This window comes from Achroia grisella, unplaced genomic scaffold (genome assembly GCF_030625045.1).
Source record: "Achroia grisella isolate CSIRO2021 unplaced genomic scaffold, CSIRO_AGI_Agris_v1 utg149, whole genome shotgun sequence".
Classification (NCBI taxonomy): domain Eukaryota; kingdom Metazoa; phylum Arthropoda; class Insecta; order Lepidoptera; family Pyralidae; genus Achroia; species Achroia grisella.
Window position 1 is genome coordinate 3,411,215 of NW_026712644.1, and position 16,232 is coordinate 3,427,446.

At 37.0% G+C, this 16,232-nt stretch overlaps 1 protein-coding gene across 1 annotated transcript; it reads right to left on the bottom strand.

Annotated features, from left to right (window-relative positions):
* Positions 1 to 934: 934 nt before the first annotated feature.
* On the bottom strand, positions 935 to 16,172 carry LOC131840692 (beta-TrCP). Its single transcript, XM_059188879.1, has 12 exons — positions 16,023 to 16,172; positions 14,126 to 14,242; positions 13,152 to 13,260; positions 11,049 to 11,235; positions 9,578 to 9,713; positions 8,294 to 8,422; positions 6,461 to 6,652; positions 5,931 to 6,074; positions 4,194 to 4,384; positions 3,423 to 3,540; positions 2,143 to 2,376; positions 935 to 1,085 (listed from the first exon to the last, which is right to left on the bottom strand). Exons 1-11 carry the CDS (start codon positions 16,062 to 16,064, stop codon positions 2,143 to 2,145), a joined length of 1,599 nt encoding a protein of 532 aa, XP_059044862.1. The 5' UTR covers positions 16,065 to 16,172; the 3' UTR covers positions 935 to 1,085.
* Between the last annotated feature and the right edge of the window lie 60 nt (positions 16,173 to 16,232).

The following is a 16,232-nucleotide window of genomic DNA, read 5'->3' on the forward strand; positions in this document are numbered from 1 at the left end:
CGAGATCGATTCCTGGCACGCAAATATTTATATTCACGAGTAAGTTTGATTTCTTTTCTATGTATGTATGATAGTTTTTTATGATAATGGAATGGTGCACCCGTCTGCGCTAACGGTATACGCTGGCGGGGCACCAGTGGAGGATGATAAGATGAGCATAAAGTCAGGTCAGGTCAGTTCCATGTTCTTATAAAATTATAAATGTGATACAGTGAAAGTACCAGGATAACATGAAGTTACAGGCAGTTAGGAATCTTTGGTACTGTTCGTGTATATAGGTGACGGTTGACGCTCTCGATATATTATAGAACCGAAGGTCTTTCATAATGGAATGGTGCACCTGCCTGCGCTAACGGTATACACCGGAGAGGTACCAATGGAGCATGAAGTCAGGAGTTAGCACATCGTGGAAAATTCACCAGGCACCATGGCCACGGCTAGTGCAACCTAGTAACATAATCGATTCCGACTTCCGACAAACTAAGGAGACATTAGTTGGTTCTATGACGCTGCGAATGAGTATCACGGGTGTTACATGATAACGTGATGATAACAGTGCTGTTCGTGTAATATAGTCTATGGTTAACAGATACCATAAGGTTCACCGGTTGTGATTCCAGTTACATAAAAAAAAACATTGTATACATCACTAAGATACCTTCAAATGATCCATCGATTTCAAAATCCATTGCAACTCTTTATACGTTCAATAAATATTTTTACATATCAAACACTCACCTATATTGAACTTTGAACTCTATCCGCTACGTAATACAATTCAGAATTCAATAAACAAAACGTTCACATACGTCCTTATCATAAACACGATCATGCGTATAGCCTTATATTATCCGGCCTCATAGGCCTAAAAGTCATATTGGTAACAGCTACCGAGTTATGTTCCCCTGGTACCGCCACTTCACTAGTAACAGCTACCAAGTTATGTTCCCCTGGTACCGCCACTTCACTAGTAACAGCTACCGAGTATGTCCTCTTGGTACCGTCACTTCACTAGCACTTCACTATAACCACATATTCCAGCGACGTACATAACCAGTGTTGTCCTTAACGCGATTTCGTTTTTCCTAAAAAAAAAAGAAAAGACAATCAAACAGATGATAAAAAGCATAACTCAAAGGTGACTGACATAGTGATGTATCAACGCACAGTCCAAACCACTGGACGGATCGGGCTGAAATTTGGCATGCAGGTAGATGTTATGACGTAGGCACCTGTTAAGAAAGGATTTTGATTAATTCTACCCCCAAGGGGATAAAATAGGGGATGAAAGTTTGTATGAAACTTCGTCAATTTTAAACCAATCGGGCTGAGACTTTGCTTGCATAAAGCTACTAAGACGTAGGGTAAGAAAGAATTTTGATAAATTCCACCCCTAAAGGGATAAATTAACGCGAGCGAAGCCGCGAGCTAAAGCTAGTAGGATATAAAATCCTTTATTCAAATAAACTTCATTGAAACACTTTTGAATAGTCACATATGTCTCTTTAATGTACCGCTCATTTGGACAGCTGTCTCATCACAAAAAGAATGATCATGTTGTTCAAGTAAATACACATCATTAACTAAGAGGCATGCGACAATCAACATAAAAACCGCTACGCACTAAATCTTTGTTCAATCAGATAACACCTAACAACCTTTCTTAAAGGGACTCCTTCTAATAACGTATTTCAGTTATTACATTATATTTTTAAAGTTTTTAGTTTTAGGTAAATAGAAGTATGATTTTTTCTACAAAAACCTTATGACCTTTATATAAAATTCTCGTGTCACAATATGAAATATTATATACATATTCAGTAGGTCTGAGAATCGGCTACTATCTATTTTTATATCTCTAAGTGATAAGGGTTGTCCACCCTAAACATTTATTTTTTTTATTTTTTGGTCATTTTTTTTTATTGTATTATGAAATGGCATTTAGAAATACATACAACCCTAAATTTTCTTCCTTCTGCCATCAACCCCTATTTTTAAACTACTTTACATTGCAATTTAATTTATATTGCAAAACAACATTTGCATGTTTAGCTAGTCATTTACAAATTCTTCAATTTTATAAAAGCTTTTTTACAAAGAAATAAATGTTGTATAAGGTAACAGAAGGTGTGGTATACGTACCTAGTCGTAGAGGTCCCTGTCGTGGTCGGGGGTGCGGGGGCGCGGCTGCGGGGCGGCGCCGGGCGCGGGCCCGCCCCCCGCCGCCGCCCCCGCGCCCGGCCCCCCCGCCGCCCCCTCGCGCGGGGACGCGCCCCCGTAGTTGAGGAAGTCCCACACCAGTATCGTGTCGTCGTGCGAGGACGACACGATTTGGAACTCGTCGAATTGTAGCCGGAACACGCGGCCGGTGTGCTCCTGTCGACAATCAAACCTCCTTAGAGTTCATGTTCTCCTGGTACATTCACTTTAATATACATAATATATTATGTCAGAATTATTGTGGAGGGTCGTTGTGGTTGGTGGGCGAACGCAACATTAGACAAGCTTCCAGTTTCGCTGAGTATTAAACTCTTTAGAGTTTATGTTCTTCTGGTACTCCGTTGTACTTCTGTCGTCAGTTAAACCTAATATCCATAATAAGACTTTATGGGGGTATAGTCAGTCATTGTTAAGGGTCGATGTGGTTGGTGAAAGCGACGTTAGATATGCTTACATTTCGCTGGGTATAAAACATGGGTTAACCTCCTTAAAGTTCATGTTCTCCTGGTACATTAGACATGCTCATATTTCAAATTAAATAAAAAAAAATACTGAAGAGATGAGATACTTTCAGCTCCAGCCCACCAAAAGGTCATGTTCTCCTGGTACTTTCACTCATTCGGAATGTAGACACACAAGAAGAAAGAGAGAGAAACTCGTGTGTTGATCTTTTAAATAAATGTTGTTCAGCATTACAACTTAAAATATGCAGTCATAGACATTGTCAATTGCCGAAATGAGAACATCGTTAGCTATGGACACTAGTGACCTCATATTATTATCATCCACTGGTGCCTCATGTATATAATTAAGAAACATGGTTTTTAACTATTTCATCAGTTGTCCAGTACCCATAATACAAGTTCTACTTAACTAGTACCTAAATAGCGTTAGGTAAATTTTGCCATGATGCCCACAGCTACCTTTTACTATCGCACTCCTCGCCATCGATAGGGAATTCATCCCCACACGCTGGAACATTTCTCACGAGACTACAGCATGGGGTTTTTCAAGGTTATATTAAGGTTTCTTAAGGGTCGGCAACGGGCCCGTGGCACCCCTGGTGTTAGTTACCCAAAGGCTACGGTAACCATTTACCATCAGATGGGCCGTTACGTGGCGTGATATAAAAAACACGTAAACGTGTAGTCAAATATTTTTTATTTTTTTTATATGTTTTAGCATAACGGTATTATTCTTACCACGAGGGTTCGCAAACACAAGTCCTGGTGCGGGGTGCGAACGTCCAGTGCTGCCGGCAGATCCCAGACTTTGATCTTGCCGTCGTACGCACCGCTCACTATGCGCTTGTTGTCGAACCTATAACAACGCAACTTTATAACTATCGAAGACATGACACCGTCCTCTGCGGCAAAGGCGATGACCCCTATCTTTTCTGCGTATATTATAATATAATAATAATATTTCAGGACAATTCACACAGCGCCATCAAGTCCCAAGCTAAGCAGAGCTTGTGTTATGGGTACTAGACAACTGATATAAATACATGAATACATTTTTTTTTAAATAAATACTTATTATACATAGAAAACACCCAGACTGATACAATCATACTCATGAATACAAATATTTGTACCGTGCGAGGAATCGAACCCACGACCATCGGATAGTAAAGCGATGTGCTAAACCACTAGACCACCGAGGCTGTCTATTTTACATATATTTACAAAAAAATGTAAGCATTTAACATATATCAGTTGTCTAGTACCCATAACACAAACTGCTTACCGTGGGAGTAGATGGCGCTGTGTTACTTGTCAGATTAATTCTTATTATTTACACAAATATTAGCGTCGTGCGGGGAATCCACATCGAGACTGTCAGAAGACGTTGTGATTAACAGCTACATCTAGTCCCTCATGATGCACTGGCCGCAGTCGATGTCCCACAGGCAGATTATGTTGTCGGAGTAGCGAAGCAGATGATTCTGATGATGATGATGAGGATCGTACCGTATACACCGCACGAGTTCCTCGTGTCCCTCCAGCACGCGGATGCACTGGCCGCACTCGATGTCCCACAGGCGGATGGTGTTGTCGGAGGAGCCGGAGACCACGAGTCGGTCTCTGTACTGGAGGCACGCGATGCCGCGCTTGTGTCCGTTCAGCGTCCGCACGAACTCGCACGACGACGTGTTCCACACCTGTTTTATTTATTTATTTGATTTTAATTCGGATTACATCCATATTGTGTTAGTAAAAACTTATAAAACTATGTTAGTAACTTATAATATACATATACGTAGATATATTTAATTCATATATCTGTGTCCACGTCCAGAAGCACTGGGTCCACAATGCAACGTTATCCAGTGCCTCTGGAGCGGACAATCAGGTATATTCGCAACAGTTTTTAGGATGCTGTTTGAGCTCCCCCGAATTCTAGACATCAGTGATGCAGCTCTTTTACGCATTATGGCTTCAAATCCATCTAAATGTTTCATGATCTCAAATTAATCTGACACTGTAGATTGTTATAACTTCTTAATTTTTTTGACAGACATGTAAAGGAACATGTTACCTGACGACTAAAATAAGGCTTTATAACAATTACTATATTTTTATCCTTTTCTTCTATTTATCACACATACTTATAATTCATCCATTGAACTGATTCTTCATTTTATATTTTTAAATTCATCATGAATGCTATTTCTGTTTTTCAAGTGGCTCCACTGAAAATCAGCGCTGTAGTGACACGCTGCGGCACCAGCTGAGTGGAAGCCTTTTCAGCATTGCGAATTATTAGTTTATAAGTTTTCTTTTTTACTCTGTGCTCTTTTTTATGGTGAATATTTTTTTTTTATTGAAATATATAATAAATGGTTTGCTCAAATTCAGAGCTTTGGGGCGGTCCATTGATATTTTTTAGCATCTTTTTCAATTTCTACAACGCGATATTATTGCTCTTTTAAATAATCCCAAGTTTACATTTACAAGTCGAAACGTGTGAATACAAACTACATATACTTATACAATAAGATTAAGTCAGTTGTACAATAAGATAAGAGCAGACCAGTCCCTACAAGCAGCACCCGTTCACGAGTATGACGGATGAGCCAGCCATCACTGCGCTCGACCATATTTTAGGTAGCCCAATGACCCGGCCCACCACGCCGCCACATGTCTGGACATTTTAGTGAGCATTACTACTGTGGTAATTGCGATCACATTACACCTTTGTCGAAATGGAAAGTGTTTTGTTAAAACAGTAGTAGCAAATCTGCTGTGAGCAGTATAATGTTCAATACCACAGGCGCGATGCTCAAGCACTACTGGTCGACGTCAAACGTTGCGTCGATGACGTCATCACAAAATCAACCCGTGAGAAGCACCGCTCATCACGCAACATATATGAGCACACAAGATTAACAGGTCAGAGTTTCATTTAAAAACTCTTCCTTACCAAAAAGCAAATTAACAGTTTTATTTGCCCCGTCTTTGAATGAAGTATTTAAAGTGGACCGGACCGGACCGGAAGACGCAGCGTGGGAAGGCCTCCAGCAAGGTGGACCGACGATCTGGTCAAGATCGCTGGAAGGCATTGGATGCGAGCAGAGCAGGACCGATCGTCGTGGAGATCTTTGGGGGAGGCCTATGTCCAGCAGTGGGCGTCTTCCGGGCTGCGATGACGATGATGATGATGATGATTTAAAGTGGACTTGTGAAGCAACGGCGAGTGTACAATACCTTTATAGTTCTGTCTCCACTGGCGCTGACGATATACTTCTCGTCGAAGTCTACCACGTTGACGGCTGCTCGGTGCCCCACCAACACTCTCCGGAGAAGAATCTCCGTTGTCGACGTCATATCCCATACAGCTATCGATCGGTCCTGGAATACATACTCTATCTATTGTATGTTTGTTAGAATTTATATATGGTAGTATGCCGTAAATGTTTACTCTGTTATCCGCGTAGATCTATGTATATTATATATGAAGGTATCCGCTGAAAACCAGCGTCGTGGCACCCGTCACGACATATGCTGAGCGGAGACCTATTTGGTACTGTAATTATTAATATAAAAATGTAAATTAAATTTTAAAAATTATCTTCAGTGTATGAGTTTGAGTATGAGTTTCAGAGTGTAACTTTTAAGCTATAACTAACAAAGTAAACATAAAAATTGACAATAATTAAGTTTGTCTGTCAATAATATATATAATATGGTCCATTAGTACCCTGACATAAATAAAAAAAATTACGACACGGACTCACCTTACTGCACGTGACCATCATGCCGTTACAGAACCTGAGATGCAGTACAGCCTCACAATGATGTATCAGGGTGTTCAGCATCACACCGGTGTTCACATCCCATACCCTGACGGTGCTGTCTGAAGACCCTGAGATGATGGCTCTCTCATCATATTGCAGACATAGCACTGACCCTGTGTGACCTTGTAATTCCTATAAACAAAAACAAAATACCCTTACTAATATTATAAATGTGAAAGTACGGATGTTTGTTACGCTTTCACGCAAAAACTACTGAACCGATCATCATGAACACACGTACATTTTGTACACATGTTCTTGGAGGTATTAGATTAAACACAAGATACTTTTTAATTAAAAAAAAATAATTTTTTTAGAAACTTCCAGTTAACAACCCAGCAAAAAGATTAAAAAGATCAAATATCCTTGAGCTGGATGAAAGATTTCTAGCTAGCTGAAACATGGGGACCTTGTCAAAGGATAGAGATCCTCCCACGCCTACTACTATCAACTCACCTGCTTATAGTACCAGTACTGATTGCAGATACCTAACTACCAAAAAAAAAAAAATTTTTTTTTTATAAAAAAAAAGAAAATAAAATACCAACTTTTTGCTATTTCAGCGCTATCTAGCAGACAGTAAGTTATTTAATGGATTCAATGCGAACGACGCGCGGGTAAAAGCTAGTTAATATTATAAACGCGAAAGTTTGTGTTGGATGGATGTTTGTTACCCTTTCACGCAAAAACTACTGAACGGATTTCGATGAAATGGTACAGTAATACAGAATAACATGCGGACTATAAATTTCACACGGGTGGTTACACCCGTGTGGCATTTACGCACAGCTAGTGTATAATAAATAGCTGTGGCCGCGACTTCTTCCGCGCGGAATAGTGATCTGGCCCAAATAAAGAAATATATTCGATAATATAACCGAAAAAAACCATATAAAGAAATTTCATGTCACGTCAAAATCACGATATTTCATCCCCTATTTTATTTTACTAACTTAAGAGTTCATATTTATTTCGACGCGGAGTCGTAACGTACGTTGACTTTATACTGAACTTAAATCTATGGAATATTATTATGGGGAAAAGCGGCAGATATTAAAAATATATTCATATTACAAAAACGTGCCATTCGAGCGATCTACTGTATGAAGAGTCGTGACTCATTAAGAGAGAAATTCAAAGAGGCAAATATTCTCACCGTTGCTTCTCAATTTATATATTCAAATATCCTATATGTTCATAAAAATCTTGACTTATTTCCAAAAAACAGCAATATTCATAATGTTAATACTAGATTTAAAGACAAACTTGCTGTCCCCAAGTATCGTTTAGAAAAAGTCAATAGGTCTTTTATGGGAATAGGTATAAAAATTTACAATAAGATACCAAAGGATATGTTGGAATTACCCTTAAATAAATTCAAAACATCTGTTAAATCATATTTACTGAGCAAGGCTTATTACTCACTAAACGATTACTTGTATGACGAGCGTGCATGGCAATAGTTTTCAGGTTCGGGATTTTCATTTAATGTTAGACATAGACACCTATATAAATGCATTTTAAATAAACTGGATTTAAAAAAAAAAGTAATTCAATTGAGTTTCTTGCCAGTTCTTCTCAATTGGATCTATATACCGAACTGGACGGTAGGAAAAAAAATTATAATGTAAAACTTGACGTTCATAAGCGGCTAAAATGTCCTACATAAATAAATGATTTTTGAATTTGAATTTGAATATGTTATCTGGAGAGGTACCGGTAATAGAAGGATGCAGAGTGTTCATAGAAATATTACAAGCAAAGGCACAATACCTTTACACACTGCAATGTCTTCCGATCCCAAATCTTAATTGTGTTATCTCTGAGACCGGATACAATCTTGTTATCATCGTATTGTAGACAGTAAACACCTTTTGAGTTCTCTGATCTGCAATTTATCCTCTGAAACACAAAAAAATAATTATTATTAAAAAAAAAGAATCACCACAATCGGTCCACCCGGTCGAAAGTTCTGACAACAATCATAAAAAACAGTCCAGACACTGTTCCTTTTTTTAAGTCAGTTAAACATTAAAATAAAGTTAATGTAAACACTTTTGTAATAGTCATATATATTTTGAAACAAAAAATATACACATTCACTCTATTCCTAATTAAAAAAATAAGAATCATCAACATTGGTTCACCTAGCGGACAAGTTCTGTTATAACAATAATAGAAAGAAAACAGTCGAATTTAGAAAGTTTTTAACCGACTCCAAATAAAGGAGATGACCTTGTATTTGAAGTCGGTTAAAAACTTTTTTTTATATATGTATAGATAAAAACAGCACAGATAGTGTATAGATAAAAACAAATGACAAACGTAATGAGAACACAGCGTTCTATATTTGAATATTATGAAATAAATTATTGAGGAGGTCCTGAGAGGTTTTCTCACGAGACTACAGCATGGGGTTTTTCAAGAAGGGTATATTAAGGTTTCTTAAGGGTCGGCAACGCGTATGTGACACCCCTGGTGCTTCAGGCGTCCACAGGCAACGGTAACCCTTTACCATCAGACGGGCCGTATGCTTGTTTGCCACCATAGTAGTATAAAAAAACGCCTATTTTTGTTGGAGTTTCCAGCAGATGCCAAATTAAACATCTTTATTATTATTTTTTTTAAACTTAAAAAAAAATCTCATCATTAAGAGGGACTTAAGGAGAGGAGATGGTAACTTAGCCCCGGCAGAAGCACAGTCGGCCGGGGTTCAGGGCCCCAGAGAGAGAAACCGGCGTACAATGCGGGCAGAATCTAACAGCACCGCTTTCTGCGTCTTTCCCGGGAGTGAGCCGCCTCGGAATCCCAACCGTCTGAGATGTTGTTCCAGACTGGTTGGGATAAGACCGTTCACCGATATAACGATTGGAATGATTTCGGTGGACATCACCCCCCACATTTCGGTCACCTCGTGAGCCAGGTCGAGATATCTTCTCTTTTTCTCGGTTTCGGCTTTCACGAGGTTCTCGTCATGCTGTATGGTGATGTCCACCAAAAACACCCTCGAGTGCCCGATTCATTATTATTATTAAAAAAGAAACCGTAACTGCTCACCTGTAGGTTGTGTCTGCCCATTCTCCAATTGTCCTCAATAGACCTTATATCCTGAATTATCTTGGGGTACAGCTGTCTGTAGAACGAATGTGACGGGTGGTGGCATCCTGGTTTTGGTTTGAACAGGTACTGAATCCTGGTAGAATGAAAGAAAAATATATAATTCGATATTACATGCTCAATGGTATATTATCTCTGATTAACGCAAAGGTTGACTGGTATAGAATCCCATCAGGCATAAGTTCACCATGTATACAATTTTGTATAAATAAATAAACATATAAATAGTACTGTTGATTTCTTTTATTTTATTAATAACTCTTTATTGCACCTTAAAAAAATACAAAAAAAAAACATTATTCATTAGTATACAGAAAGGTAGGCTAGGTACAAAAGGCGATCTTATCGCTAAAGCGATTTCTATTTTATTTATTTACATGAAGGCCTCACTTCCGATGGTCGCGGGTTCGATTCACGGCACGGCATAAACATTTGTATTCCTGAGTATGATTGTGTGTATCGGTCCGGGCGTGTTCTATGTATATGTGTGTATTTATGAAAAAAAAACTATGTATTTGTATCAGTTGTCTAGTAGACATAACACAAGCTCTGCTTAGCTTGTGACTAGATGGCGCTGAATTAATTGTCCATGGTTAATTTATTTATTTTTAATGGTAATTTAGATTTAGCCGCTTGTGAAAGTATTTTTTTTTTGTATTAATATTTTTACATGTACATCGTGTATCTATGTAAATTCAAATCCAACTTCAAAAATCATTTATTCATGTAGGACATTTTAGCCGCTTATGAACATCAAATTTTTACATCATAATAAATGAAAATCCCGTGCATGAACAACTATTGCTGCAAAAGTATATATTTTTAACGTTATTATATACATATTTATTTTTGTTTTTTAACTTATTTTCACTGATGTGCCGCCATCTTTATTTTTAGCAAAACCTATTATAAGTGTAAAAATCTGTCTTTTTATATTTTTTTTTAAAGAATAAACGCGCTCCTAACAACACTCCCGTAACAAACCTAGTAAACTTAATTCCCATTCTCCTAGTCAAGTAAGTTTGTGATCAATCCTTTTGGGCTCTAGCTACTAGAAAGTACCAAGCATAAAATGCGGTTAATTAACCGTTAATATACATATAATAATAATCTCAGGACAATTCACACAGCGCCATCTAGACCCAAGTTAAGATAGCTAAAGCTTGTGTTATGGGTACTAGATAACTGATACATATACATAGATTTTTTTTGGTAACTACATACATATTATACATAGAAAACACCCAGACCGATACAAACAATTATATTCATGAATACAAATGTTTGTGCCGTGCGAGGAATCGAACCCGCGACCATCGAACGTAAAGCGGTGTGCTAGACCGTTAGACCACCGAGGTCGTCTTAACGTTAATAACGAAATATGTATTTTTTTATATTTATAGTCACTTACCAGCCTCTCCTCTCGGCGAGACCTCGCCACAGCGAGTCTGTGCGCACTTTCCTCTCGACGAGTTTCTTCCACAGCATCCCTTCAGATATGACCCGTTGCCACTCTCTGCAAACCAACTCGGCGGCGCACAGCGACCCCGCGTCCAGATACGACAGTATATTCTCGGCGACGTGATCCAGACCTTTCTCTGTTGAAAGAATAATTTATTTAATAAAAAACTACTCTCCCCGGCTTCGCACGAGTATATATGTATTATATACTAGCTGCACCCGCGTGGAATTTAACTTTGTTTTTCTAAAATAAAAGTAGCCTAAGTTACTCCTTACTACATCAGCTACCTATGAATAAAAGTTTCGTAAAAATCGGTCCAGCCGTTTCAGATATAATATATAAATAAATATAGATAGATAAACTCTTTATTCACAATTACAGACACATATATATGACATAATATGTCATTAAGAGTTTGTAACAATAAATAATTAAAAACACTATCCCACGCAGACGAAGTCGCGGACACGGCTAGTATAATACATGTAAATACTATACATATAAATAAAATTGGACCGATTTTGACGTGACTTTTATTGGTAGGTAGCTGATGTAATAAGAATTAACTTAGGCTAAATTTATTTTAGAAAAATAAAGTTAAATTTCACGCGAGCGAAGCCGCGGGCAAAAGCTAGTAGACAATAAATAGTCTAAAATCTTCCTTAAGTATTGCGTCTTGACTTATCGACAGTAGTTATCCGTTAGCATCAGCAAGTATAATATGACAACGTCAAATGTTACGAAATATATGCGGTTTTAAATTCACAAAAACAATTTGTAATTCAATGAATACTCGACAGAAAGACAGCACTGGTCCCCCCCCCCCCCCTCCGATCGATCCCCCGTCCAGTTCAAACGGGGATCGAAATTACGACGGCCCGAGCTGAGGTTCGAACCCCTAGCGGTGTCCTCCGTCAGGCGGGGGTTGGCTTTCAGGCGCTCCATAAGTCCTTCCTTAGGTTTGTAGTGCCATCTGCACTCGCCCCCTATCGTCCGGTGAAGCTGTAAAGGCCAGCTGCGGCCGCATTAGAGTAGTCCGAAAAAAAACTGTATTCGTGTTTTTGTTGTCCACAGGAAGGACTAGCTTTTAGCCGCTTTTTTTATTAATAACAATAATTTTTATCTAAAAGGCGATAACTAAAGTTAGTAATTCCTTTTATGGTAATTGCGTAAGGTCTTACAACAAACTACCAGTCTGTTCTAAATCTTACCGAAAAAACATTGAAATGTCGTATAAAACAATTTCTTTATAAAAATGCTTACTATAAAATTGAAGAATTTGTAAATGATAGTAAAGTTTTTGTAGAAAATATCTAACTTAAAATTCAAAGTTTTAGCGCTGACAATATTATACGATTGCACAAATAATTAGTGCGTAGCGATTTATGTATTGATTATCGCATACCTATTACTTGTTACCGTGTATTTACTTATTTAAAATAACATTTATTCAAGAGCAACACGCAAGTTTTTTACTCGTTCTTCTTGTGATGAGTCTGCGTTCCGAATGAGTGGTAGGATAAAAAAATATGACTATCAAAAAGTGCTTGTATTGAGTTTATTTGAATTAAAAATTATTTCTATTTCTATCTCTTTCTCTCTTACATATAAAAAATATGACATACAAAGTTTGTAAAAATATTACCCCTAAGGGGGCAAAGTAAAATAGGGGATGAAAATTTGTAAGGTAATTCGTAATTTTTGAAGCTAGAATGACGAAACCCATTTCTTTTTTTTTATAAGTAGCCTAAATAATTAAAAATGCTAACCAATGTTACTATTCAACGCGGACGAAGTCGCGGAGACAGCTTAGTATTAACATTATTATTCTATTATGAAATTACTAGCTACTCACAGGCTTCGCACAGGTGTACATGAATTATATATATAAACCTTCCTCTAGAATCACTCGTATCTATTAAAAAAAACGCTTCATAATCCGTTGCGTAGTTTAAAAGATTTAAGCATACATAGGGACAGAAAACGACATCTACTTTCCTTTATACTATGTAATGTAATAATGATTAACACATAAAAAAAAATAAAACTTACTGGGCAACATGCTGATGAAGTCCCTCTGCAGCATAGGTTTGAGGTATGCGTTGATGTGACCATGTTGGTAATGACACATTCGTGCTAGGAGCTGTTCCACGAATTCCACCTAAAAAGAACGAAGTGGAGAATCAGGCCATCATTCAACATTATCATTTTGTTAGATAAAAAAGGCTATACTCCATTTCTATAGTAATAATAATAGATATCTTATATATAAAATTCTCATGTCACAGTTTTCGTTCCCATGCTCCTCTGAAACGGCTTGACTGATTCTCATGAAATTTTGTGAGCATATTGAGTAGGTCTGAGAATCGGCCTACATCTATTTTTCATCCCCCTAAATGTTAGGGGTAGTCCACCCCTAATTTTTTTTTTATTTTAAGGCAAAACAATGTTTGCCGGGACAGCTAATGATAGATACAAAATAACTGACTTTATTCAAGTAGGTCTATTACAGACTTATGATATGTCAAATCTACCGTCAGTTCAGAGTGCTTTCTAGCTAAGAACTGACAAGAAATAGAAATAGAAATAATCTTTATTCAAATAAACTCATTACAAGCACTTTTGAAGTCATATTTTGATTCTACCACTGATTCGGAATGCAGATTCATCACAAGAAACAGCTTAGCTTTTATTATTTTCAAATAAGCTTGTACATGTTTAACAAAACATTTTTAAGTTAAAATTATGGAGAATAGTGACCACTAGGTCACTCTATTCTTCCTTTCTTTTTCCTTTTAATTAATTGGCAATCTGTTCTTTATACAATAGTCTGATGGTTCTTTTATTCTTCCTAATTTAAACTATATTTATAAATTGAAAAGTATGTAAGAGAATAGAAAACTAGTCATTTTAAACATAAACCCCTTCTATTAATAATTAAGGCATTTGTTCTGTCAGGTGTTAAGAACCTGTTTCACCTCCAAAATGTATTATGTTCATGCTGAAGGGATCAATAATATTCTCACCTGATCTGTTTCGTTCCACCGTGAGAATAGATTCAGACATGTGTCTCTCTCGGCCGTATACGCCGCGCTGCTCGGCGCCGGCCGCACCCCCGTGTCCAGACATGTCAATGACGTCACCTGCAAATACAATAGTCATCACCATGATTCTACATTGTCACCAACAAATTACAATTGTCATCCTTCAGTCATCATGAATCACTATTGTCACCTACAAATTACAATTGTCATCATTTGGTGATCACCATGAATCCCCATTGTCACCTCACCTACAAATTACAATTGTCATCATTTAGTGATCACTATGAATTGCTATTGTGACCTTCAAATTACTATGGTCATCATTTAGTGATCAGCATGAATCACTATTGTCATCTACAAATTACAGAAAATCATCATTCAATCGCCAACATTGTCAGCTACTAGTTCCAATTGTCATCATTTGGTGATCACCATGAGTGACCATTGTTACCTATAAATTACAATTGTCATCACTCAGTGATTACCATGAATCGTCATTGTTCTAAAAATTAGAATTGTCATCATTCAGTGATCAAAATGACACACCATTGAAATGTGAGATAAGGAAATATATGTTTATCTTCTTTGTACAAGATTATAGTAGATGATTCTTAAGAGCTGACTCCTGTTTTAAGATGACTTTTGCTACTTTCTGTAAGTAAAAAATAAAGCATAATATATTAAACTCCTTGGACAATTCAAACAGTGGTATAGTCTCTGTCAAGATCAGCAGAGCTAGTGTTACGTGGACTGGACAATGGATATAAACACTTAGATACAGTTTTCTTAATATACATACATAGTTTACATAGGAAGGTGATTATTAGTATCATATTTTGTTGTTTATGGACAATAATGGAATCATCCACCACCTGCACTAAAGGTTTATGCTGACGGGACACCAATGGAGGATTATAAAATGTGCATGTGGAATGATGCATGTGTTAACAAATTATGTTGGCGGGGCACCAGGATGATATAATGAGCATAGACTCAGGTTATTAGTCCATCTTGGTAAATGACAATTTACCACAATGCTTTCCAAGGAGAACCGCGCGAAAGTCTACCTGACATGGTACACAATAGTAATGGAGACACCGGTCCCTATTATTAATAATCCCTTCCTCCTCTCACACCTAGGATTACAATCATAAAGGTAATTTAAAATGAAAAGGGCAGTTTTATATTATCTACATGTTTACTAAATCAAAGTTAATAATCTGTGGTAACTATTAAAAGAAAAACTTGAATAAAAGAAGTTACGATTCGTAGAGATCTAGTCACGTAACCTAGATAGAAACGATGTATAATAATTGCGAAATAGTTTTTGAAAGTGGCACACGACGTTTTTGTCCATTAATCATCAATAATTTGTGACTCCTTATTATTAAAATATTGGCAAAATTTGTACATATTTCAAAAACATTGCTTTGTACAACTTTTATTGTTTTGTTGCAACATTTTTGTTATTTTTTTTTAAGTGTACAAAGACACAACTTTATTTCGGCTGTTTTGGTTATATTTTAAAAGAAAGTTGCAATTATAAATGCAATCCATAGATTAGAAAGACTATTAATGTATTATAGCATTGATTCAGGTGTAATTTAATGGAATTTAAGTATCCGCAATGCAGAAGATAGAAGTATTGGTAAGTTTATTTAGCCTGTCTCTATTTAGTACTAAATAGCTTTTTATATACAATAAAAATGAATAATTTAACAAATGTACATTATAGAATTACTAACATGCAATTCAAATTGTACTTAGATGGTGAAATAAACAAATTGTTAAAAGGAGAAACGGCAATGAGAGGTAAAGATGGCGGAAGCACAAGAGTCGTGACATTACGGATTGTTCCAATTAATGTTTTCATCCAAACCTGTGGTGGTATTGTATCTTCTATCATCCGTTCAGTCTCCATCTTTTGTTATTTCACTAAACACATTAATATGAGTCCACTAAAATCGTCACTAATAAATCAAATCACATTTGCTAAATATTCATGGCTAGAGACGTTCGTATGACGTCAAGATTTTTACTTTTTAATTTATGAATGTTAAAGCACAGAGCAACTATTTTTCGTCCATGT

Coding starts and splice junctions, on each gene's coding strand:
- LOC131840692 (XM_059188879.1), bottom strand. CDS start 16,064: ATGGAGACTGAACGGATGATAGAAGATACAATACCACCACAG. Junction 9,714..11,048: donor CTCGCCGAGAGGAGAGGCTG/GTAAGTGACTAT, acceptor TCATTCTACCAG/GATTCAGTACCTGTTCAAAC. Junction 6,075..6,460: donor TGATGGTCACGTGCAGTAAG/GTGAGTCCGTGT, acceptor TATGTATTCCAG/GACCGATCGATAGCTGTATG.